We start from the raw sequence: 26,754 nt of genomic DNA on the forward strand, positions 1-26,754 counted from the left end.
GATTTTCTTTAACCCTGCCGGTGGGTCCGTGGGTCTCAATTTTACGCCCTCTCACTTGTCGTAGGAGCTCTGCCCCTCCTTACCTCTGTGATTATTTCAGGAGCACCTCTTGCTGAGATTCTCCGATGATTAAGCAGGACTCTTCCATCTAGTTTACCACCGAGAAAAAGAAAGCGAGGAATTCAAGACCACTAAGTACCTGGCTCCTGGAGGAGAGTTGCTAGAAGGTTCTGACAGAAAACTGGGTCTTGAATCTTGTGTGTTAGATGATACCGACTCTGGAGCAGGATTCCACACCGATACTTGACTTTGGGGAACAGTTCATTGCTGCTTTAGCTTGGGTTGCTGTAACAAAAATACCGAAGACTGCATAGCTTAAACAACAGAAAATTGTCATTATGGAGGCTGGGAAGTCTGAGATCAGGGTGCCAGCCTGGGTGGGCTCCAGGGAGGGCCCGTCCTGGTTCACAGATGACCATCTTCTCACTATGTCTTCATACGGTGGAGAGCAAGCTCTAGTCTCTTGCTCTTCTTATAAGGACGTTAATCCATTCTGCAGGCTCTACCTTTATGACCTTATCTAAACCTAACTACCTCCCAAAAGCCCCATCTCCTATACCACCCCACTAGGGGGTTAGGATTTCAACCTAAGAGTTTCAGCAGGGGGCACAAACATGTAGTCCATAACTACTGCTACTTGCCTACTTTTCCTGTCTTTTTTTGTTGTTGTGATTTTTGGATATAGGACTCTGCAGTCATTTTCTCACATCCCAGTCATTTGTGTGACAATGATCACACAAAATATCCTGCTGAGGTTCATAAATAATTAAACAGATAACCCACGTGTTGACACTGTTAACATTATAGATGATTTTTAAAAGTAGAATAAAGCCACACTTCAAGAAGACAAATCGAAAAATTAGTCACACAGAAGGGAAGGCCGACTAACTCTGACAAATTCTAAGGCCATGCAGGTCTGCTGAGGGCTCACTGGCTTACAGAGAAAAATACCTGGAGTCCATCACAAGTAAAAAGCAGTCTAACGTAGTTTGTTTTGTTTTTCTTCTATTTGGAAAGTACACAAATATACTTGGATTAAAGTGCCTTCAAGTCCATGGTCTATTAAGGCAGGAGCCCAGGTTTCCCACTCAATGGCACACCTTTCTCTGGCTGAGAAAAATGACATGGACAAAATGTGATTTGAAAAGAGTATTCACATTTCTTTGTTTCATTACCGCTCTTAAAAGTGATCATCCCCTCGTGCCATTTACGTCGAAGTAACAGAACCTGGAATAGCAAAGCCCCACAGAAATGAAGGACGGAGAAGCCCTCGGGGGAGCCAAGCCAGCCGCGGCCCTCACGGCCCTCACACCGCGGCGGTCGCGCCCAGGGGAGCAGCCTGCTGCGCGCGGATTCCAGAGGGAAGATCCCGCTCATCCCAACACTTCATTGGCTGCTCTGCCGGACACTTCACAGTTTCTGGAAGGCCACACTTCTTTCTACCACAAGGAAAAGTGAAAATGACGCATCCTATCATTCATTCATTCATTCATTCATTCATTCATTCATTTTCCGGAGAAACGTGGGAACCCGGAACCCCGTCGGGCTGGCGCAGGGGCCGAGGCACCGGAGCTGCTCCGGGGACCCCGAAGACGACACGCGCTCCCGGCGAGAGGCAGAGGCGTCGTGGCCGGTTGTGGCCGGTTCGTATGCTCTCTAGCCGGAAGGCTTTTAAGGAAGGTTTCAAGGAAAATCAGAGACTGATCGGCCAGCCCACAGCACCACGAGGAAATCAGGTGGCCGTTCCTACAGCCTTTTATTATGAATCCTCGAGCAAAAACTACACCCTCCGGTGGCACCAGCCCCGCCAAAGCGGCGACGAGGCTGCGGTGGAGCGAAGGCCCGGGCGGGTCAGCGTCGCGCCCAGAGGAGGCGGGTCCGCGCGCGCCGGGGGCGGAGGCAGGGGGGAGGGGAAGCGGCTCCCCGTCCCGTCCCAGGGCCGCACCCGCAGGCAGGCTGTCCGCGGAGCAGACGCCGCTCGGCTCTCGATTGCTCGCGCCTGGCACGTCGGCGGCGCCCCGGGCGGCCGGGGCTCTGCGCTCGAGCGGTCGAGCCTGACCCGCACCCGCGGAGACTAGCTCGGCCACGGCCGCGGGCCCCCGGCGGGGAGGAGGAGGCCGCAGCGGCGGGCGCGGGGATGTCGAGGAGCTCGAAGGCGGTGCTGGGCCTCTCGGTGGTGCTGACGGCGGCCACCGTGGCCGGCGTGCATCTGAAGCAGCGGCTGGACCGGCAGGTCGGTGTCACGTGACCGCCTCTTCCGGGGCCCGCGCGGTGCGGCGGCGACGGCGGTCTCGGGCCCTCGGGTCTGTCTCCGCGTGCTTCTCCGCCGCTCTTCGTCTCTCCCTCCCGCGCCCGCGACTGCGGCCGGGCCGCCGCGTCCTGGCCCGCGCCCGGAGCCCCGGCGCCCCCCCCGCCGCCTCCTGGCTCCCGCTGAGGCGCGCGCGCGAGGTGGTCGGAGGCCGCGTCCCCGCCAGCCTGCAGCGGCGCGGATCTCCGGCGTCTCCCCCGGGCCGCTGCGGAGTCGGGGCGGGGAAGGGGTTTGCGTGGGTTCCCTCAGCCGGCGGTCGGCTTCGCCCCAGCCGCAGCCGCAGCCGCAGCCCCGAGGCTGAGGCGCCATCCTAATGTGTTTCCGTGCCAGTGAGATTTTATCCCAGGATTAACGAGGCCTCCCGCATGCACTTTCCGTGCCTTTGCCCAAGGTAATTTGGTGGATTCCCGCCCCCCTCCCCCCCCCCCGCCCTCGGTGTTTTAAGGAGCAGTTTGCTATGGAAATCCTGTTCTGGGAACTAGAGGTGCCAGCCTCCGTATTTTCTTTTTTCCGTACCCTTCCTTCTGGAAATAGCCGTGGCTTCCTGATGGGTAGACTGACCGTCCATCCTGTGTGTCTCAGTTCATATTTTCTTTACTCTGACTGGCAGGTGTTTAATGACCGATCTCTGTGTGTCGGGCACCACACTAGGCACGTTGGGAAACAAAGATAAGGACCGGCCTTCCTGAGTCCGTAAGTGATTCACAGCAGAGCTGAGCGCTGACTGAGCACAGGCACCTAGGCCGGCGCCTAGTCTGTTAGGGTTGAGCCTAGTTTGCCAAGGGTGAAAGTAATGAACCGGGTGAATCACTAGTAAACGGTCTTTTCTTGCACCGAGCTGGGCAGTGTGCTTAGTGTACAGAGAGGAAGCAGATGAGGTCTTTGTCCTCCTTCGAAGTCTGGAAATCCGAGAAAGGTGTGATGGTGTAAGAATTTTGGGGAGGGGATATTGAGGTGAATGATGACAGCATGAAAGAGGTTACAGATTTGGGAATAAAGTATGACTTCTGGGGGGTAGCTTTTGGAGTAGAGGCAGGAGAGTCCTCTTCTAAGAAGTGAAAGGAAATGAGGGTTATCAAAAGAAATTTGAGATGGAGCAGAGAATGGTGTGTCCAATGTAGCGCTGAGGTCAGAGAAGGCAGGAATTTTCAGAGTATGGGTAGCGTGGGTAAGAGCGTGGTTCTGAACTAGCTGTGCCTCTCATGTTCCTGGGAAGTTTTTACAACATAACCTTCTCCAGATCTTTTAAATCAGAATCTCTTGGAGATGGAATGGGGGGAGGCTTAGGTATGTTTTAAAAGCTACCTAGAGAATTCTGACATGCAGCCAGAGCTGAGTATCACTATGCTAGAGAGTGGAAGAACAGAAAGATTAAGATATTTGGAAGTTAGATGAAGAAACGATTGACCAGAATAACCTGTGTTTATTTTACGTCTGGTCATTCATTCACTGTGGACTTTCTCTCTAGCCTGGGAAGGAGTAAAACAAATGATTGACATGGTGGGTGTGTTGGAAGGTTCAAGGAAACAAGAAATAAAATAATGACCATAGTTTTCTCTCATTTTTTTTGACTGCCTACTACGTACCAGGCACCGACATTGATCCTTACAGGAACCCTGTGAAACGAGTAGTACTTGAGTAATGGTGAAGAGGTCTTCTTGGTGGTTAGTAAGGCGGTTAAGGGGAAGTCACAGGCAATCAGCGTATATTAAAACTTGGAGGAAGATAGCAAATGGTGGCAGGAAAGCAGGTTCCTAAGCTATATGCTGGAGTCTGAGAAAGGAAGGGTAGGATCTCAGAGGCAGGTATGGAAAGAATGATTCCAGCGGATGGCCTGCGCTTTTGGGGGGCAGGACCCAAGAACTGGAGAGGGAGGAGGCAAATGTCTTTGCACATCTAGCCAAGGAGCGGTGTTCCAAAAAGTTGATTTTTGGTTATGTTGTCTGTTCCAGCACACTTAAATTCCCCAACTCCTCCATAATAATGAATGAAACTCTAGGTCTGAAGGAGGTCTGGCAAGTAGGTATTCTGTGAGTTTTTTTAAATAGGCCTAATAATTTAAAACAAAAAAACGAAAACCCAGGCCCTGGACCCCACTCTCATTAATTCTACCTCACAAGGCCACTGTTAAAGACATTAGTTTGTGACCTAAAAGACTATAAAATGGTAGTTATTAGTAATGACTGGGTTTTTGCTTTGAAAAGTCTCACCTTAGGCGCGAGGTCCATGTTCTGGAATTTTTTTTACCAGTCTTTAGTGCTTATCAAAGTATCACTGATGGGTCTTTATTTTTTCCCCTGCCAGTCACATTGTATTTTTTTCCATCTCTCTCCGTTATATAATTGGTTAGTAATTCTGTATAATTTTTTACTACTTCTCTTTACACACTAGAAGAAGCCAAGATCTTTCCTTTCTTGTATCCTAAGTTTCTGTAATCTTTTCTTTTTCTTTCTTTGATGTTTTATTATTCAGCTACAATAATTGATGACAGGAAAGTAGTTCATAGAGTTACTATAGTAAATCTCACCAGGTCTTTTAAAACCTAGAATACCAATTAAACTTTTAAAGTTCAACACAGGAGCAGTTTTTTTCTTTTTAAATTAATGTTATTTCCCATTAAATTCTATACTGAATGTCCAGTTCAGGAATTTCTTAAAATGTAAGAAATCATTTCTACTGGTGGAACACACTACCAAATTAATCTGGTGGTTTATTACATTTTATGTTTATACAGAAAGTTGAAATAGTAATTGGGCATTTGGAGTCTGAAAGTTTTCGTGGTTTTTGGTAGCACTGTTATTCCGATTGAATGGCACAAGGATGGGAACCACCTGTTTAGGGTGTTACTAAAATCTGTTTCTTATGTTTTTAGAGGCTTCACGATGGAGTGATCAGAGACATTGAGAGACAAAATCGGAAAAAAGAAAACATTCGTCTTTTGGGAGAACAGATTATTTTGACTGAGCAACTTGAAGCAGAAAGAGAGAAGATGTTATTGGCAAAAGGATCTCAAAAAACATGACTTGAAATGAATGTCACATATTAATGGGACAGTGTTGAGTGTGGTTGTGCCGCTGCAGATGGAGAATAGCTTAGTGAGGTCTTCCAAGTTTGCTTTGGTCACAGTCCTTTCAAGCTTGGCCAAAGAAAAGGACAGTGGATCATATATTCTAAATTATTGCTTTAAAAGTCCCTTCTCAGTAAATCAGGCAGACACTCTTCTGAAGAATTTCTGTCAGTTTGTGTGATCCTGATAGAAGCCCCTTTGTAAGCTTGGTGTCTAGAGTTTAGGATTATTAGTGAAAAGCACCTTGGAACCTGTGAGAGGAAGGGATGGATAGTAACATCCACCTGAGTAGTTTGATAAGCCGGCATGATGATGAAGCCACCAGAACATCTACCTCAGAAGGGCTGGAGGAGGGGGAGGTGGAGGGGGAGACTCTCCTGATCGTGGAATCGGAGGACCAGGCTTCAGTGGACTTGTCTCATGATCAGAGTGGGGATTCCCTCAACAGTGATGAAGGAGATGTGTCGTGGATGGAGGAGCAGCTGTCCTACTTCTGTGACAAGTGCCAGAAATGGATACCGGCCAGTAAGGAGCTTCTTAATTCCTTTGATTTGTCAATTACTACGTGAAGGTTTGTTTTTTTAACCTGTGAACAAAACATGAATGTAAAATGGACCTAAATAAAAAGATAATTATTATATTTATCATCAGTTTAGTTGGCTAATGACAGATTTATATAAAACGTAGATAACATTTGTATTAATAAAAATTACTATCAACCTCTCATGTTAAATTAACATTTTTGATGGCAATCCAATAAAAATCAGAAAATTGAAAATTCTGCGTTATTTAAAGAATTAGCCACATTGTTCTAACAAGATCATGTTATGGATTTGGGACCAAATAATAGGCCCAGTATAGAATTAAAGTTCAAGTTACTCTGGTAATATTTAACTCCCATGGAAAACTATTGTTATATGCTGAAGTCAGAGTTAGCAGATTAAAAGTATTTTGTGCTCTTTTTTCTGGGACCATTCTTGTTTTCCACTTGCTGGCCTCCTCGATCTGCTGGCAAGAGATACATACACACACATTCCCCTGATAACACACTCTTTCAGCTTAATCTTTGCATCTGCCAGCTTCTTGGCTCTCAAGGAGCATGCTTTGCCAGCCATCATGAGTCTTACCAAAACAGGATTTTCCCATTAGGCAGAGACTAGTAAAGACATATGTACCAGAAGAATTCTTTGTGTAATAGAGTTTGTAACTGGGCAGAGAAATTTCTGTGTATGTATGTATATGTATGTACATATACATACACACGTATACGTATACACATATGTATGCACATGCTGATGTGAAGGGGGTAATTTTCTGGTACGTGGAAATGTGTCTAACATGAATTTAACTATTCAGATTAAGTTACTAATAATAAATTAACATTGTCATAGGAAACCTTCTAGAACTTGCTATGCATTAGCTAGTGTTTGTTTCTGAGCAGTTTCTGATTATTGATTCATCCACCTGCCTGAAGATCTCAGTGACATTCCCCTTGTCCTCTAAGGATGTATTTTAAACTGTCCTTCACAGTTGTCTCCCTGCTAACTTCTTTAGCTTCTCTCTGTGGTGTCCTATCCCCACACAACCAGAACTTTGTATTAGAGTAAGCTTTTAATTCTCCACAAACAACTCTTTTCTTATCCTAAGATCTTAGCATCTCTTAATGTCTTCTCTGGAATATGTGTCTCTCCAGCCCCTGTGGCCTCCCTGCCATACACACAGGCACCCCTCTTCACCTGGCCAATTCTAGTCATCCTTTAGGTTTCCTGTAGACCCCACTTTTTCTAGCTCTCCCATCTTCCCAGCATGGTTTGGGTCTTCCTTCTGTGTGCCCTCTCGTTTCCCTAAGCCCACACCACATTCTGTTCCAGAGGTTGTCCTGTCTCCCAGAGCATCAACATCACCTGGGGAACAAAAAATGCAGAGACTCAGACTCCGCTTTCAGAGATTGATTCATTCTGTGTGGGATAGGCCCAGGCATTTAAAAACAAAACAAAACAAAAAAACACTCCCTGGGTGATTCTGATGCACAGTGAGGATGGAGAACCATTGTGCTATTCTGATGACCTATTTTCTCATCTGTGGCCCTTAGAATTTATAAAATGCCAAGAGCAGGCTTTCGTATTCCAGTTCCTGCACCAGTGCCTGCCATGCAGTGGGAACTCAGATACTGCTTGAAAGAATGTATAAAGACATCCATAGGAGTCAGGAATGTTAACAGTTGGAAAATCCAATGACAGGAATAAAAACTTGCTTTTCCAGTATCTTTCTCCTTAAAATTAGGGAACCACGATCTCAACAGGCATACACTATGTTAGAAAAATAGAAACCTTTTCTTCTGCCTTCCCTGTTCTTATCCTGCTATCATGGGTTGGCTGAAAAAGAAGAAAAACATGGAAAGTGTGGAAAATCTGGTTGATAAACTGATAAATACTGCTGTAGATAAACCTATGATGTGCCTTTTTGTTTTTCTCGTAGGTCAGCTGAGGGAACAGCTCAGTTACCTTAAGGGTGATAATTTTTTTAGGTTCACTTGTTCTGATTGCTCGGAAGATGGCAAGGAGCAGTATGAAAGGCTGAAGCTCACGTGGCAGCAAGTGAGTAAAAAGCTTTTCCCCTCAAATTCATGCATTCGATCCCCCAAAGAATTTAGTGCAATGAATATTCAGAGAATGAGGAGCTTACTTCTAGGCTCTTGAGCTGTTTTGGGGTCGTTGAGCTGTTTATTTCACAATGACAGTGTAATGAAGTTAGACACTTCAGGTACATGGAGAAAGGACTTCTTTGTAAAAATACTCAATGCTAACTTAGTGAATTAGGTTTGAGATTCTTGAAAACCTCAGACACAGAATTTCATTTATATATAATACCAAATGATTTTATTGGAATTGAAAAGGAGGTCCACATGTTTCTGGCAGCCATGTTTAGAACAATAAAACCATTTAAAAAATATAAAATTGCCACATTAGAAATAGTTTTGGGAGGTATAATGTGGCTCAATTGCAGAAACTGACATAAATCCAGATTTTCTGTATTTAAACCCAGACATGTGTGATTTTTTTTTTTTTTTTAAGATTTTACTTATTCATGAGAGACAGAGAGGCAGAGACCCAGGCAGAGGGAGAAGCAGGCTTCATGCAGGGAGCCCAACGTGGGACTCGATTCCGGGTTTCCAGGATCAGCCCTCGACCGAAAGCGGTGCTAAACTGCTGAGCCACCCAGGCTGCCCTTGAATATATGTATATATATATTTTTTTAATTTATTTTTTATTGGTGTTCAATTTGCCTACATATAGAATAATACCCAGTGCTCATCCCATTAAGTGCCCCCCTCAGTGCCCGTCACCCAGTCACCCCCACCCCCTGCCCACCTCCCCTTCCACCACCCCTAGTTCGTTTCCCAGAGTTAGGAGTCTCTCATGTTCTGTCTCCCTTTCTGATATCCTTGAATATTTTTTGTTTGAGGTATACCTTTGTCCACCTTTTAACCATCTCTAGTACCAGCACCCTAATCCAACCCAACTATAGCCTGAACGATAGCTTTTTTGTGATCCCCAGATTGCCTTAATTTTTTTTTTCCTTAATTACTATGTCTATAACAGGGTACCAATGTCAACAGTAAGTTCTAAAAATGAACGAATTATACGTTACTTTCTCAGTATTTATGTTTATTCACTTTAACAAATAGTGCCTACAACAAACCCGGTGCTGCTTAGGCCTGGAAACTGCTGTGCTGAGCGAAGCAGCTAGGTAGCTGGCCTTCTAAGCATTTATTTTAGACAATAAGCAGACAAACACGTTAATTACCCATAGCACTTTTTTTTGCCATGAAGGAAATAAACAGGGTAATGAGGAAGAGAGATTAGATGAAATGATCTTAGCCACTTAAGATATTCCTTATAAACTGCAGTTGCTGTAGCAGCTTTGACTGTTATCTCAATTATCAGTGCTTCACTGGGAGATGTGCTAATGAAATCTGTCAGGGGTGAATTTAGGGAGGATTTTTTGACTTAGTTGAAAATATGCAAGTAGAAAATGAAGGGAAGTTTGTACTGAGGATATAGTCTCAAATTTTATAAATGTGATGTTTTTACCATCATGTACGTGGGATATTATTTCTAGGCAAGGTCAGATTGATATTAACAGATTATTCTGAGGCATATACCCATGGCACATTTGCTTTTGATCTGCAAGGAGCTTCTCAAAAAGCTGTAAAATGGAAAAATAGCAAATATGTATCGTTCACTTGCAAGAATATGAGTTTTCTGTCTGTGGAAGTTCTTTTGAAAAGGACAACTGGCTTTTGGTTATATTGCTCAGAAGATGTAATGTTGGTTTAGTTTGTATATTTAATTAGGCCAACATCGCTTGAAAATTATGTTTTCATTACCAGAAGACAGATTGATGGGAGATAATACCCTGGTATGATGAAGTGGTAGATCAGACACATCTGGTTCTTGGTAAACTACTGACCATATTTCTAGTTGCACCTAAAAAAGCCAGCCTCAAGAAAGAGCTGAAAGAAAAATCAGATGCTTTTGGTTAGTCTATTGATGTCAGCAAACGGTGTACTGGGATGTGGGTTTTCTGTCTTTTTAAATCTTAAATTTTGTATTTGTTGATTTATCAAAGTAATAAATGGAAATGCATATTTGATCACAAAATACCATTTGTAAATAGGTCTGGTCTCCTGAACTTTCTTCCATGCCCTTTCTTTGTGTCCTTTCCACCTTAGTGACTTGTGAACAACAGTTGGAAATTCAGGAGGAACTTTATCCTGTGTTTGGGAAAGATAGGGTACTTGTTACATTCTCATCTTGGACACTTATTCTTACATGGCAGGTGAAGAATGTACCATGATCTGTACTCCTTTTTCTAGGTGTTTTCCAGTAGGGACTTGTGAAGTAGCTACTGAGGCTGTGTCAGCCCTGGGCTCAGCAGCCCTGGGGATACACTGTTACTGATGGGATTGGGCTGGTAAAAAACAAAGTATGAGAGCAGAAGACTGAAGTAGAATTCATTAAGATTGAGATTTAAGATTATAGATTCCAGGAGAAGAGGAAAACCAGGTCTTTCATATATTGAGTTTGCAGTTTGCTCATAAATATTAAGTCATTACAGAAAAAGTTATTTTCAAGCAAATATGTGAATTTCCACTTTTTAAAGTCATGAGATATTTCAAACATACAAAATAAAGTAGCAGACAATGTTTCTACCCCTGAGATTAGCTGTAAATACATGTGTCTTCCCGTACTCTAGGGGTCTGGGAGTAGGCAGAAGCAGCTCATTTCAGTCTGTCCTTAAAGTATTTCTTGAATAGTAACTGTTTCAAGTTGTGGTAAAATATAAATAACATGAGTTTACCATTTTATCTATTTTTTTTTTTTTTAAGATTTTTTAAATTTATATGACCCAGCACAAGTAGGGGGAGCAGTAGGCAGAGGCAGAGGGAGAAGTAGGCTCCCCATGGAGCAAGGAACCCAACATGGGACTCTATTCCAGGACCCTGCAATCATGACCTGAGCCGAAGGCAGACGCTTAGCTGATTGAGCCACCCAGGCACTCCCATTTTATCTATTTTTAAGCATTTAATTCAGTGGCATTATGTACATTCATGTTGTTTTGCAACCATCACCGCTATCCATTTCCAGAACATTTTTATCTTCCCAAGCTGAAATTCAGTATCTGTTAAGTAGTAAGTCCCTATGGACAATACCTGTTTTAAGGAAGATGTTTGTTGGCTGATACGAACCTGTTGCTAAAGTGCATGGAAGAACTTGAAAACTCCGTTGATGGGATTGTTTGGTGGGCCATCTGCAGGATTCCTGAGTCTAAGGAGTGAAATTACTGGAAGTGTTAGCATTACCAGGCCCTCGGAGTCAGAGGTCCATCAGGGTTCTTAAGCTGTGGGTATAGGTACTGGGGAGCCTGAGTTGCAGCTTACTAGCCCCCTTACACTTTCAGAATCCTCCTTCTGGAAAAAGGAATCAAGTTAGATTCTTTTTCATGGATTCTCTGTCCCCTTTGTGATTTCAGGGGCCCCAAATCAATCATTGTTTTTATTAGGTTGAAACGTAGTTTTGAATAGGTGATATAGTTTTGTCCATCTACATGACATAATGTAATTCAAAATTGTGGGCAGCCCCGGTGGCTCAGTGGTTTAGCGCTGCCTTCAGCCTGGGTTGTAATCCTGGGGGCCCGGGATAGAGTCCCGCATCGGGCTCCCTATGTGGGGCCTGCTATTCCCTCTGCCTGTGTCTCTGCCTCTCTCTCTCTCTCTCTCTCTCTCTGTCTCTCATGAATAAATAAATAAAATCTTAAAAAAAGAATTGCATATAGATGTAAGAAGAAATTCCTAAAAAGATAGTAATTAAATATGTCAGAAGTGATTCATTCTTTCTTTTTTTTTTTTTTTTAAGATTTTATTTATTTATTCATGAGAGATACAGAGGCAGACACAGGCAGAGGGAGAAGCAGGCTCCATGTGGGGAGCCTGATGGGGTACTCGATCCCGGGTCTCCAGGATCAGGCCCTGGACTGAAGGCGGCACTAAACCGCTGAGCCACCCAGGCTACCCGAAGTGATTGTTTCTTGAAGGTATATCTAAAGTGATTTTTACCTTCTTCTTGGTTCTTCTCTCATTATTGAAGTCTTTTACAGTGAACATGTGTTAACTTACGTTTTTAGAAAACGCTTCCCAATTCGGGGCCATGAATTCATTACCTGTAAACAAGCAAGGCTAAACCAGATGAGAAGTTTTCACATGGAGCTCTTGGAGCCTTTCTAAGTGGGCTGAGCAGCTAGGCCTCTTGCCTCTGGGCCCCTCTCTAATGCTATTACCGTCTAAAGAAAAGTTTCCACATATGAAAATGGCTAACCACTGCATAGATGGTGACTACATTATTTTCAGCTTTGAAATTCTGAGAGTCTTTTGTTTTTGCTCTCTAAAGAGCTTAGAAAAATACATAGGCTGGGGTGACTTTCAGAATATTTAATAAAGGTCAGCACCATCAGTCAGAAAATGTGGGTCTAGAGGCCTGCAGGCTGGAGGTTATCTAGAGCCGCATCGTGTAAGATGGAGAGATTCAGGGACAGAGCTGGGGGGTGGGGGGTGTTGGCCAGGTTGCTTATGATAGTGGTTGTTTATCATCATCGGTTCAGCCACACCTCAGCTCTGCGTGTGCAGCATGCCAGCAACAACTGCACGTACTTAAGTGGATTAGTGCTATTCATCTAATGAAAGCAAAACAGGAAATAAAATTCTTTACTGAGTCCATTCCAAAATATTCCTTTTCCCCCTGTGTTCCCTGCCATTTCTACTCAGAATAAAAAACAAGGAACTGATTCCCCTGCAGGTGAGCATCCCCAATCACGCTTTTCTCTCAGCCCGTTGTGTTTGTGTTCCAGGTTGTCATGTTGGCAATGTACAACTTGTCCCTGGAAGGAAGTGGACGGCAAGGTTACTTCCGATGGAAAGAAGATATCTGCGCTTTTATTGAGAAACATTGGACCTTTTTACTAGGGAATAGGTAATGTGATTTTTTAAAATATTAGACTTGCGTGAACAGGTAAAGAACAAGGTACATGAGATTTGAGACAGCCTGATGAAGCCCTTTAGGAATGAGTACTTGTGGCAATTACAAAGAATGTTTTAATTCCAGAAAATGTTGTTATTTTTTAAATTAAATAACTTGTTTACTATGGAAAACCGAAGTGGAAGTATATACTATAAAAGTATAGGTTTCCAGGGGGACCTGGGTGGCTCAGTCGGTTAAGCACCTGCCTTCGCTCAGGTCATGATCTTGAGGTCCTGGGAGTGAGCCCCGAATTGGGCTTCCTGCTCAGCTGGGAGTCTGCCTCTCCCTCTCCCTCTCTTCTGCTTGTGCTCTCTCATTCTCAAATAAATAAGATCTTTAAAAAAAAAAAAGATAGCTTTCTAGACTTTTCTCATCCTACTTTATTATTTTTTTTATTATTTATTCATGAGAGACACACAGGGCGGGGGGGTGGGGCAGAGACACAGGCAGAGGGAGAAGCAGGCTCCATGCAGGGAGTCTGACATGGGACTTGATCCCAGGTCTCCAGGATCACACCCTGGGCCAAAGGCTGCGCTAAACCGCTGAGCCACCCAGGCTGCCCTTCTCATCCTACTTTAGAGGAAACTCTTGGTTTCTACTGAGCATGAAGAGATTTGAAGAGTTTCTTAGAAAGTTAAAAAACAGAAAGTTGGATTGCCCGAGGCTGTTTAATAGTTGGATGAGTAACCATGTAATGTAAGGATATAAGATCATTATGTCCTTTTGAAATCAGTGTCTTACAGAAGGTCAGAGGAAGAAACGCAATGGCAGTGACAGGTTGTATCTATTTAAATTGCTCTTTATTAATAGACTCTTATCAGTATTTGTGTTTATTAACCAGAAGGTAGAACCTGTAGATACGTTTCAGTATCACAGCACTTAGCTAAGTCTAGGCGCATTAATACATATACACCTTGTTCATTCATTCCACTACATGATAGTGCATTGACTTACTGCTGAGCACATCTCCTTGGTGGTGGCTTTGGCTCATCAGACCTATGTATTCCAGTGCACAGATATTGAGACCACATGTTTTAACTAAAGGTCCATGCAGCTCAGCAAGATTTTTATTGCTATTAGGGATCAGTGAGTTTGCAAGTGCATTGGCGAATTGTATGAGATGCTGATTATTAGTTTGCCGTCTGAAGTCCCATGTGAGGTTCATAAACCTTGCCTAATTGGGTCAGTGTAGATGTGCTACAGACTCTGATCACAATCAGAAGAGGGAGTTTGTACCTGCCCTACTCTGAAGGCATTGTAGCCTGTTTCCTTGGGCCCTGAGAGGTCACAGCTCTGCCAGCATCGTTTGGAGCTCAGGGAGGGCAGACGAGAAGAGAGGCAGCTCTCTGAAGGCTCGCTGTGAGGAGAAAATAGAAGAGATTCAGTACATTTTTACAAAAGGGGTTATTTTTGTTCTTGAGTTATTTAGTGCTACTAAGAAAAGAATTGACAGTATAACTGGTTCTTTTCTTAAAGAAAGGAAATCTGTTGTCTTAGTTTAATGATTTAGCACTATTTATGGAACTTAATATACCCCATTTATAAGGCACAAGAAAGGGAAAAAAAACGATAAAATTAGATCTTGGAATGTTTTCATGATCTCTCAGTGCCATTCTGCTTAGTAGATTGTCTTCTGGAAGAAATTGGATTTAAATTGCCTGTTTTTAAGGATTTTGTCATATTTTAATATAAGTTCAGTTGTTTCATTTGTTCATTTGTAGAGCATGTCTAAGAAGAATCAGCCAAGGCTTTTTTCTTTTTTTTTTTAATACTTTACTGAAAGGCATTAATTACTTTCCAGTTCCTATGTAGTTTAACCATTAAACTAGTAGATTTTGGCTGTGTTAGTGTATCACTTGAATTACCATTTACTTATTTAAATCAAGTCACTTTTTTTTCTAATAAATACATTCATTTTAAAAAGGAACTTTATACTACCATAAGTGGAAAACTCATATCATTTGCCATACATAGAATGACACTATAAAAATAGATGTGCTAAAAATAAAACAGTGCTATTAAATTATAGCTGGATCCCAAGGCCTGTAAAGGCAATCAAGGCCCTCTGTCTTGACCTAAAAGGGCAGCAGTGTGTGTTAGGGAGAATTTAAAGCAACAAACTTACTCCTTGATCTAACGGAGGAAAAAAAGATCATTAAAAATTACTCTATGAGGGGCACCTAGATGGCTCAGTTGGTTATGCTTCTAACTCTTGGTTTCAGCTCAGATCATGATCTCAGGGTTGTAAGAACCGGCCCTGCCTGCTCCATCCTGGGAGTGGATTCTCTCTTTGCTCCTCCCCTGCCTGCTTGCGCCCGTGTGCTTGTGCCTGCACGCTCACACGTGCACACTTTCTCAAAAAAATTCCCTGTAATTCCTTGCCAGTTTCCTGCCTCAGTACTGTCCTTCACTTTGGGAACTGCTGTGAACATCAGTGACTGGAAAAGTCACCTGCAACCCCTCACCAGAGGCAGTCACCATGTGCTCATGGTTCTCTGTGAGCATACACAGAATCACTGTGCTCCAGGGAAGCAGCCCACAGAGGACATGCACAGTTAGACTTTTTTCATAGCTACTGAAGATTTTAATTCTGCTATCCACAGAACATTCTTTAAATTCTTAAGGATAAGCATTTCTCATTTGCCATAGGATCTAACAGTATAGGATATATTGAGTAAAGAAGTACAAGATTTGAATACATTTTCTTTCAGATGTTTAGGCTCTTTCAGGCTTTTCTTTTATGCCTTTAAGAAGTTTAAATATGTAAAGATTTATTTTACTATGTTCCTATTGTGGAAACAAATTTAAACATATACAAGAGCTTTAATTAATTGGTGCAGTTTAATTGCCTTTGTATGTGTGATCATTTAAGCTGCTTTTATAATCCTGGCCTTGAATTTTTCCAGCAGGGATAACTTTTTTTTTTTTTTAATTCCAGTGTAGTTAACATACATTGTTCTATTAATTTCTGGTATATAGCGTATAGGAGGTATATCTTTGATTAGTGACGAATACTTTGAATATTTTTCTCTATTACCATATTTCATTGATTCTTAAGATGCACACATTTTAAATTTTTGCATCTTTGGCAGCTGGATACAATTTTACAAGAGGTAGTGTGTCATAATTGATGGCTAGTTTTTTGTTGGACCTAAAATGATGTATCTTAAAGTCAGTGGGTCTTATAGTTGATGAAATATGATAAAACACATTCATAGTATTTAGAAAATTTTAAATGATACGACAAGGATTTCAGGAGGATGGCAGAGTCAGAAGCACCAGAAGTCTTTCCCCACCTAATTAAGCACATGGTAGAATCTGTCTCATGTAACTATCTTGGATCTCCAGAGCTATATTGGAGGTTTGCAACTGCCGGGGTGATGCTTGGAAGGTAAATTGCAGTTGATTTTGGTGGATTTCATCTCTTAGCACAGTGACATTTCCCCATTCCACACCTCTCAGCCAGCAGCGGTGCACTTGTTCCCCAGATAACTCATACATAGCTTGTGGGATCAGGGTAGACAGAGGGACCCTGTCCTTCAAATATTAGGAATCTGCTCTGATCACTGCTGCTTCTGATCACAAAATGTAGATAAAGAGGTGGGTTGCACCTCCCCTGAATTGTTGCAAACCTTTTTCCCTCTGGCTGAAATGACCTTGAGGGGACATGAAGGGCTGACACTCTCCTCCCAGCCTTCATTTTTCTCTTTGTCCCGTTTTTGGAGTCAGACATTGAAAACTGAGACGATCAAAAGTAACCACACACACAGAGGGAATTAGAAAGTCACCATGCACGCCCACGGCTTAGAGATGACCTGAGAAGAACTTAAATTTTTACCTCAGGCTGATCTTTGGTACAGAGACACCCTACAACAATCAAAAACAAAAACCTTTAAACCACAGAGAAGGAAAAGAATCTGATCTCCCAGAGTTACTACACTATTAAATTCAAATATCCAGTTTTCAACAAAAAATTATAAGGAATACAAAAACAGGAAAGTATGGCCCAATCAAAGGAAAAAATAGTAAACAGAAACCATCCCTGAAAGCCACCTGCTGGTGGATCTGTCAGACAAAGACTTTTAAACAACTGTTAAAGATACCCAGAGAGATCCCTGGGTGGCGCAGTGGTTTGGCGCCTGCCTTTGGCCCAGGGCGCGATCCTGGAGACCCGGGATCGAATCCCATATCAGGCTCCCGGTGCATGGAGCCTGCTTCTCCCTCCGCCTGTGTCTCTGCCTCTCTCTCTCTCTCTGTGACTATCATAAATAAATAAAAAATTTAAAAAAAAAATTTAAAAAAATAAAAAATAAAAAAAAAATAAAGATACCCAGAGAAGTTGTGTGGAAAAAGTCAAGAAAATGATGTATAAACAAAATGGAAATAACAACAGAGAGATTGAAAACCTAAAAAGAAACCAGAAAGAAATTCTGAAGCTGAAAAGTACAGTAGCTGAAATGAAAATCTCCCGGGAGGGATTCAGAAGCAGGTTTGAATGGGCAGAAGAAAGAGTAAGAGACTCTGAGGGAAGGACACCGGGAGTTACTAGTGGTCTGAGCCACAGAAAGAAAGTTGGAAGAAAAGCTAGCAGAGCCTGAGGGACCAGGACAGGGACAGGAGGAGGGGGCACAAGCAGCTGGACTACCATACCCACTGTTTGAGGAAGCAAGTGGAACATGCCTCCCCTCCTGGCCCTGCCCCCCCCCCCAAACCCTTTGGGGAAGAGGGGACTTGGAAAGGTTAGAAAAAGGTACAAGGACTCCTGGGTGATTCAGTCGTTGAACATTGCCTTTGGCTCAGGGTGTGATCCTGAGATCGAGTTCCACATCGGGCTCCCCACAGGGAGCCCACTTCTCCCTCTGCCTATGTCTCTGCCTCTCTCTGTGTGTCTCAGATGAATAAATAAATTCAATCCTAAAAAAAATAATAATAATAAAAAAAATAATAAAGGTACGAATGTGAGACAGGTGCTCTGGGACCAAAACACTGGGGCAGAAGCTAAGGTGTCAAAGAGTGGTCCTGCCTATTAATGTTTATATTTGTGGTTTTTCTTTGTTTTCTAGCACTTCTTTGTCTCTAAGAATGCTTTTTTCTTTTTGCCTCCCTAGCAATATTTTCCAACAGTTAAGTCTGGTCATCTTAGGAAAGACTGGTTCAGGATTTCTGGTAATTATGTTTTCAAGATGGAAATAGAAAAGTTGCCTTTAAAAGAATTTTCAACAGGAATCTGGATAGTTGACATTTTATGTATCATTTAAAATTTTTGTTATATATTTCTTCTTTTTTTTTTTTTGTTATATATTCTTTTTTGCCCTCCCCCCCAAAGCTGGTTATTCCCCCAAAGTTCAACTCTATTTGTGGAATATAACATAGTTTTATTCCACTCTCCTACGTACGGGCATATAGGAGCAGACAGAGGTACATCCAACTTCTGAGGTAAATGAACTGTTTACCAGGGCTAAGGATTCTCTTGCTTGCTTTCTTGAGAGCTTAAAAGCAACTCAAGTTCATTTCAGTTAGCCTGTGGAACTCCGTAATCATGATGATTGTGATAAGTGTTTTATGAGCTTTGTTTGAATTATTTCATTTTAATCCCCATGGCAACCTTATGAAGTAAGTTCTGTTATCCTGATTTGAAAGAAGAAACTGAGGCATCCAGGAGGTGGTAGAGCAAGGACTTGAAGCTGGACAAGCTCCAGACCCTCTCTCTCTTTTTTTAAAAGATTTTATTTATGTATTTTGAAAGTGTATGAGTGCATGCATGAGTGAAGGGACCGAGTGGGGGACAGACGGAGAGGGAGAGAATCTCAGTCAGACTTCCTGCTCAGTGCAGAGTCCCACGCAGGGCTGATCTCATGACTCCAAGATCATGACCCAAACTGAAACCAAGAATCAGAGGCTGAATGGACTGAGCCACGCAGGCACCCCCAGAACCTCTCTCTTGACTCTTAGGCCTTGTTTCTTCAAAAAATTTGAGGTTCTGTAGCATATCATAGGCTTTGATTCTTAGAGTATAGGGAGAATGTTATATTCTCCATATATGTTATACATAACGATAGAATGGAAAGGCCAATAATTTTTAAATTCTTGGACTTTTCCAGGAAAAAGACTTCGACCTGGTGGAGCACAGTAGCAGGTTGCCTCAGTGTGGGAAGTCCGATGTTCTTCCGTTCAGGTGCTCAGGAATTTGGAGAACCAGGGTGGTGGAAGCTTGTTCACAACAAGCCTCCAACAATGAAGCCTGAAGGAGAGAAGCTGTCTGCCTCGACTCTGAAAGTAAAAGGTACTCTTGTGAGAGTGGTACAGGATGTGCTGGCTAGGCTGAAGTCAAGCAAGTGTGAGCTTCTGAGACATCCTGCTTGTACTAGGCAAGCCCATCTGCCTCTCTGGAGCTACTCTATTTGGCCATTTCATTATGGCGTGTTTTGTGTATGCTATAAATAAATATTCTAAAAAAAATTTTATCATTTCCTAATCAAGTGGCTAGTTGTATATGTGCTCCTGAGGTGAGCATTCAAGTTACAAGTTCTGTAAATTTCGTTTGGTATCAAAAAGGTTCTCTATTTCCAACCTTATTTTGTTTTACAATTTTTAATATGGAAATGTTTGGTTTTTAATTTTTTTTTAAGATTTTATTTTTTTATTCATGAGAGATGCAGAGAGAGGGGCAGAGACATAGGCAGAGGGAGAAGCAGGCTCCCTGCAGGGAACTTGATGCAGAACTTGATCCCAGGACCCTGGGATCACGACCTGAGCCTGAGGCAGATGCTTAACCACTGAGCCACACAGGTACTCTATGGAAATGTTAAACATATACCAATATGAATAGAATAATGTAATGAATCCCTATGTACCTTTTACCTCACTTTGGCAGTTAACTGCTACCAGTCTCATTTCATTTAGACTCTTGGGTACCTTCCCTCAACCCTCCACCCATCCCACCCATTGGATTATTTAGAAGCAGATCCTAGGCATCAACATTTAATTCTTAAACATCTCAATCTGTTATCTTTAGAAGATAAGGAGTCTTGTAGCCTAACCATGATGCCACTCTCACACTTAAAAAAAAAAAATTAACTCCTTACAATCACACATTGATCTGATTTTTTTTTTTTTTTTAAATCTAAAGAGCAGGATGCCTAGGTGGCTCAGTCTGTTGATCATCTGCTTTGGGCTCAAGTCATGATCCCAGGATCCAGGGATGGAGCCTGGAGCTGTGGGTCTGGCTCCCTCTTGCTCTGCCCCTCCCCCTGCTTGTGTGTGCACATGCTCCATTTCTCCTTCTCTCTCAAATAAATGAAAAATAAAATCTTAAAAAAAAAAAAAAGGTTTTAGTGAGCTTTAAATTTTTTAAAATATAATTGAGAAAAAAATCAAATAGAATTGAAAAGTAGAAAGCCTGACAATGTCCCCCTCCCCCAGAGTAACCACTGCTGTCGCTTGTGAATGCTGTTAAAAATTATCTCTGCATATTTAAGCTTTTTATTTATTTATTTATTTTGAAAAAATAAACTCATACTGTAATATCTGTTCTCTATTGCCTCTTCCCCTCACTTGGATACCCTGGACATCTTTCCAAAGCAGTACATGTAAATCTACCTCCTTTTTTTTTTTTTCTCATTGTGTCCCTTTGGGTGGTCTTAATATGGTAATATATAATAGGCCATTCCCCTGTTGATGGATGTTTTGGTTACTTCTTCCTCTTTGCTGTTGTTATTTTAAATAATACTACAATTGTACACATTTGTCTGTAAATTATTTGTGATAAATTCCTGGAAATGGTTGCTGTATCAAAGGGTGTATTTATTCAGAATTTTAATTGGTATTGCCAAATTATCCTGCAAAAAGTTGTGATAAGGGATCCCTGGGTGGCACAGCGGTTTGGCGCCTGCCTTTGGCCCAGGGCGCGATCCTGGAGACCCGGGATCGAGTCCCACGTCAGGCTCCCGGTGCATGGAGCCTGCTTCTCCCTCTCCCTCTGCCTATGTCTCTGCCTCTCTCTCTCTCTCTCTTTCTCTCTCTATGTGACTATCATAAATAAAAAAAAAGTTGTGATAAGACTTCTGCCTTACTAGAAATGCATGAAAGTACCCATTTACCCATATTCTTGCCAAACATTACCAATCTTTTTTTTTTTTTTTTTTTTAAGATTTTATTTATTTATTCACAAGAGACACAGAGAGAGAGGCAGAGACATAGGCAGAGGGAGGGGAAGCAGACTCCATGCAGGGAGCCCGATGTGGGACTTAATCCCGGAACTCTAGGATCACGCCCTGAGCCAAAGGCAGATGCTCAACTGCTGAGCCACCCAGGCATCCCACCAATCTTTTAATATTAACCAGTTTTGATAGGCACAAGATAATATTTATCATTTAAATTTGCATTATCACTTTTTTCTTATGAAAGCTCTAAGACTTAGTTTAAGTTCATTCATTGACATTTCTCTATTTTGAACATAGTAGTAAGTTCATAATAATAAATTAGCAAAAGAAACTGAAGTTGAAATATTTATTCTTTAAAATTTAGATATTTATTTTTTCCTGGCAGCCTCAAAGCCAACTTTAGATCCCATCATTACTGTTGAGGGCCTGCGAAAACGGGCAAGTCGAAATCCGGTGGAATCTGCCATGGAATTAAAAGAGAAAAGGTCTCGTACTCAGGAAGCAAAGGACATTAGGAGAGCCCAGAAGGAGGCAGCTGGCTTTCTTGACAGGAGTACTTCTTCAACTCCTGTAAAGTTTATAAGCCGTGGCCGCAGGCCAGATGTGATTCTAGAAAAAGGAGAAGTGATTGACTTCTCATCCTTGAGCTCCTCAGACCGCACCCCACTGACCAGCCCATCTCCGTCTCCATCTCTGGATTTCTCTGCCCCTGGGACCCCTGCCTCTCACTCGGCCACACCCAGCTTGCTTTCAGAAGCGGATCTGATTCCAGACGTGATGCCACCACAAGCCTTGTTTCATGGTAAGACTTGTTCTTGCGTCCTTTGCTTTACATGTGGGCCATGATATCATGCATGCGTTTTCATCTTGTGGGCAGTATGCCCTGCATTCCTTCCTTCCTTAATCTTGATCATACTGTCTTGCCCTCTGTACAGATGATGATGAGATGGAAGGCGATGGGGTCATAGACCCAGGGATGGAGTACGTTCCACCCCCTGCCGGGGCAGCAGCTTCTGGGGCAGTAGTCGGGGGCAGGAAGAAGGTCAGAGCACCAGAACAGATAAAGCAGGAGGTTGAGAGTGAGGAGGAAAAGCCAGACAGGATGGACATTGACAGTGAAGACACAGATTCCAACACATCTTTGCAAACCAGGGCTCGAGAGAAGAGGAAGCCTCAGCTGGAAAAGGAGAGGAAAGCTAAAGGGCCCAAGTTCACCCCGGTGAGCATCTATGAGGAGAAATTGCTCCTGAAGCGGCTGGAAGCTTGTCCCAGTGCTGTGGCCATGACACCAGAAGCTCGCAGACTAAAGCGGAAATTGATTGTCAGACAAGCAAAAAGAGATAGAGGATTACCACTTTTTGACTTGGATCAGGTTGTTAATGCTGCTCTTCTGTTAGTTGATGGGATTTATGGAGCCAAAGAAGGAGGAGTTTCTAGGCTTCCAGCTGGACAAGCCACATACAGAACGACCTGTCAGGACTTCAGAATCCTTGACCGATACCAGGTAAGACTCTTGGGGGCGCAGTGGAGGTGGGACAGGCAGCACCATGAAGTATGCACAGCTGTGCTGGGACTTAAAATCCTGAGTGATTCTGAGAGGGAGGGAAAACAGCAAGGGAGAAAGATACAAAAATTACTGGGCTTTATTTTTTGAAACTAAATTATTCATTATGAGAACCCCTTAATACATCTGGGTACAATTGTTTCCTTTTGGGTGTTCAAGACAGATCCTTGACATTTTCTTTGCCTCCTCTAGTCCCTGGCGGGGACTGAGTTTACACATGGTTTGTGTCATAGCTCTGAGTGACCTTTTTTTTGAGGACATATGATACACTATTCCATATACTGAGCAAGATTGGAGGACACATAAACATCTACGTAGGTAGGAGACAACACATAGAGGTAGATAAGTGCATGTCAGCGCTGCTTGAGAATATCCAGAGGAATCCAAGTCTGTGAGTGCTCCTGGGAATGATTAATTCCACTCAGAACTTCAAGAATATACCTTTCCACAGCACGAACAAGAGGCCTTATTTTCCTGAATCTTTGCTAGCACTTGTTCATAAGCAGCCTTTAACTACTTCGGTTAATCTCATGGCTGTGAAGTGAAATCTTATTTTTTATTTACATGTCTTTATTTACAAATGAGTTTAAACATTTTTCATGTTTCCAGGTTGTTTCTGTGTCAGTGAATTGCCTATTTGGATTATTTGCGCATTTTTCTGTCTCCTTTGGAAACTAGTGGGTTGTTATTGCCAGTGTTCTGATCTTATTCTGTGATGTACCATGTGTGGAGCTTTTTCTTCTATTGTGTTGGGCATGTGGTGTGTGGGCCTTTTCAATTTGAAACTCTTCTGGAGTTTTCATTTCCTGTCTTCTATTTTCTCTCTCCTGTCTTTTTAGAGCACACCTATTATTTGGATATTTGACCCTCTAGGCCAGGGGTCAGCAGGCTTTCTGTAAGGGGGCAGACAGTAAATGGTTCTGGCTTTGCAGGCCATTATACTCTGAGTTGTAACTACTCAGCTCTGCTGTTGTGTGAAAGCCAGATAAAATGGATGGGCGTGGCTGCATCTCAGTGACACATTATTTACTACAACAGGCTGGATCTGGCCTATGAGGTATAGTTTGCTGACAACCCCTACTCTAGATGGATCCCTTAATTTTCTTTTTATCTCCTGTTTTTCATCTTTCCTTTCCTGGGAAGTACTTACCTACCTGCCTGCCTGCATGCTACGGGTGGGTATAGAGGGCCAGGAGCCTACCATTCAGCTGGCAGACTTCCCTGAGCCTCCCGGTTTTCACTCCCACCCTTGGCTGTGTCCAGAAGAGATTCTGGACACTGGGGCATCGGGCAGTCTAGTCTTCTGCCCATGGAGGAAAAGGTCATTTTTGGATGTGGGCAGTGAGCGTGTAATCGGAGGCTTTAACCTCTTAAGTAAAGAGACTCTCACCCACAATCCCTTCACCCACTCTCAGTGTTAGCAGGACCCACTGCCTTGCTGCCTTTCCTGAGGCCCTTCATGTAAATCATGCTGGTCCTGGTCTGTCTTCATTGCTGCCTTAGGCTCTGGTTCTCTGGTTTCAGCTGTTTGCCACTTACTCATAGTCTTTTGTTGCAGTCATCTGTTCATTTTTTCTTTGTTCCTGTGGGTTTGTCTTTTTAATGCCTATAGTTAATTTTATAAATTGTGAAATGTGTCCAATGACAATAGAAGAATACATAGAACATATCTGTATGATTTATAGATTAATAAAATAAGTACTTCTATGTCTATCTCTTGGGTTAAACAGAACATTACAAGCACGTTGGAGGTTCTGTGTACTGCCTACTCCTTCCTCAGAGGAGCCACTCTGAGTTTTTTATGTCACTAAGTAGGAGGCACTGATCTAGCTGTGTAAGGACTTTGCCACTATTAGAGGAAGGCTTTCAGGAGGGGGTAAGCTGAGCAGTGCCTCCAGGTCATTGTTGTAGAGGGAATTGTGCCCTCCCAAAGGACATATTGACATTTCAGCCTCTGGTACCTGTGAGTGTGACCTTGTTTGGAAATCAGGCCTGGGACACCTGGGTGGCTCAGTGGCAGAGTGTCTGCCTTCAGCTCAGAGCATGATCCTGGAGACCCGGGATCCAGTCCCACATCAGGCTCCCTGCATGGAGTCTGCTTCTTCTTCTGCCTGTGTCTCTGCCTCTCTCTGTCTCTCATGAATAAATAGTACCTTTAAAAAAACAAACAAACAAAAAAAGGAAAATGGGCCTTTGCAGATACAATTAGCTTTTTTTTTTTCGTTTAAAAGATTTTCTTTATTCGTGAGAGACACAGAGAGAGAGGCACAATTAGCTAAATTGAGGTCACATCGGAACAGGGTGGACCCTTCATCTAATCTGACTGGTGTCCTTATAAGAAGAGGAGAGACACAGAGACAGACCCAGGGAGGCCACCATGTGATGGTTGAGGCAGAGCAATGAAGCTACAAGCTAAGGGACATCGAGGATTGGTGGCATCACCAGGAGGTAAGAGAAAGCTTGGAACAGATCTCCCTTAGAAATTCAGAGAGAGCACCGCCCTGCTGACACCTTGATTTCTGACTTCTGGCCTCTGGAACTATGGAAGAAGTTTGTTGTTTAAGCTACTGGTTTGTGGGCCATTGACCTAGCAGCCTGGGGAAACTCATAGTCATGCTCTGGCTCCAGCTTCCATGACCCCTTTCCAGAGAAGTCAGTATCCCAGGTCATTAGGCAGTCCCAGGAAACATGAGGCTTCTCACAGTCTGACCATCAGGCAGGGCTGCTCTGTGTACCACACAATGTGGCAAAAATCTGGGCAGGGGCAGCAGGGCCCTCTCTTTCTTGCCTCTGGACTGATGTGCTTCCTTCCAGCTTGTAGGAAGCCAACGTGGTTATTTGTGGGGCCCTCTCCTGATCCAGGGAGTGGGCATGGGGGGAATAGAGGAATATTAGAGTACATGGTGAAACCCAGCTGAGCACTGATGATATTCTGAGCTACAAGTCCCTGGGTTTAATAGAGGATCCAGTATACCTTACGATCCAGCAGTCATACTACTGGGTATTTACCCAGAAAGTACAGATACACAGACTCAAAGGGCTGCGTGTATCCTGATGTTTATTGCAATATTACTTACAATACCCAAACTATGGAAGCAGCCCAAGTGTTCATTGATAGATTAGTGGGTAAAGAAGATGGGTTTTACAGGTATACACATAGGTGTATATAGATACACACACACACAGAGTAGAATATTACTCAGCCATAAGAATGCCATCTTGCCATTTGCAACAATATAGAGTTATAATGCTAAGCAAAATAGGTCAGAGAAAGACAAATACCATATGATTTCACTCATGTGGAATTTAAGAAAAATGAAGGAGCAAAAATGGTAAATCAAGAAACAGACTTTTTTTTTTAATGATTTTATTTATTCATGAGAGACACAGAGAGAGGCAGAGACATAGGTAGAGGAAGAAGTAGGCTCCCTATGGGGAGCCTGATGCCAGACTTGATCCCAGGAGCTTAGGATCATGACCTGAGCTGAAGACAGATGCTCAATGACTGAGCCACCCAGGTGCCCAAGAAACAGATTCTTAATTACAGAGAACAAACTACTGCTTGCCAGAGGGGAGGGGGAAATAGAGGATGGGGAGTGAGGAAGGCATTTACAGTGAAAAAAAATAAAATGACAAAACTAAATAAAAGGTGGTGCGCTGCAGCAGGGACTTAAGATGATGGCCTCATTGTGCATGCCCCTCAAGTGACACTTGTCACTCAGTAGTGCTGGTTACACCTTCTCTAGAGAAGGGACCTCCAGACGTCTCTGGGGAGGCAGCCACCTGGCAGTAGGGGGTTGAGGATTTGAGGATGGAACTGCTGTGCACACAGCTTTTACCTGCTCCATATTCTACCGCCCCATTTATCCCTAGCTCCAGAGGAGTCTGGCGCTGCTACAGAGTTTTAGGAGGATGCTGCAGTACAGATTGGTCTGGTTCTCACCTTACCCAAAGCCAACTTGGAATTTTGGCTTTAAAGTAGTATTTGTCCATCTGCTTCCCAGATGTTTCTTCCC

The 26,754-nt window shown here is 43.0% G+C and overlaps 2 protein-coding genes across 3 annotated transcripts in view; both read left to right on the top strand.

Moving 5' to 3' along the window:
* Nucleotides 1–1,713: 1,713 nt before the first annotated feature.
* PET117 (PET117 cytochrome c oxidase chaperone) lies at nt 1,714–6,213 on the top strand. The gene is made up of 2 exons (XM_026002368.2): nt 1,714–2,293; nt 5,241–6,213. The coding sequence occupies exons 1-2, from the start codon at nt 2,198–2,200 to the stop codon at nt 5,388–5,390; spliced, it is 246 nt and encodes an 81-aa protein (XP_025858153.1). The 5' UTR covers nt 1,714–2,197; the 3' UTR covers nt 5,391–6,213.
* The window catches only part of KAT14 (lysine acetyltransferase 14), a 34,598-nt gene continuing 13,545 nt past the window's right edge, over nt 5,702–26,754 (top strand). Inside the window, exons 1-7 of one of the 2 annotated variants that reach the window (XM_072736470.1) lie at nt 5,823–5,960; nt 7,914–8,032; nt 8,510–8,674; nt 12,843–12,964; nt 19,114–19,295; nt 21,560–21,976; nt 22,110–22,678. In XM_072736470.1, coding sequence (XP_072592571.1) covers nt 12,849–12,964; nt 19,114–19,295; nt 21,560–21,976; nt 22,110–22,678 — 1,284 coding nt within the window. In that variant the 5' untranslated portion in view covers nt 5,823–5,960; nt 7,914–8,032; nt 8,510–8,674; nt 12,843–12,848. Of the gene's footprint in view, nt 5,961–7,913; nt 8,033–8,509; nt 8,675–12,842; nt 12,965–19,113; nt 19,296–21,559; nt 21,977–22,109; nt 22,679–26,754 lie in introns of both variants that reach the window. The other variant, XM_026002367.2, reaches the window with a different exon arrangement.

The sequence above is a fragment of the Vulpes vulpes genome, chromosome 14, assembly GCF_048418805.1.
Source record: "Vulpes vulpes isolate BD-2025 chromosome 14, VulVul3, whole genome shotgun sequence".
In the NCBI taxonomy this organism is placed as follows: Eukaryota; Metazoa; Chordata; class Mammalia; order Carnivora; family Canidae; genus Vulpes; species Vulpes vulpes.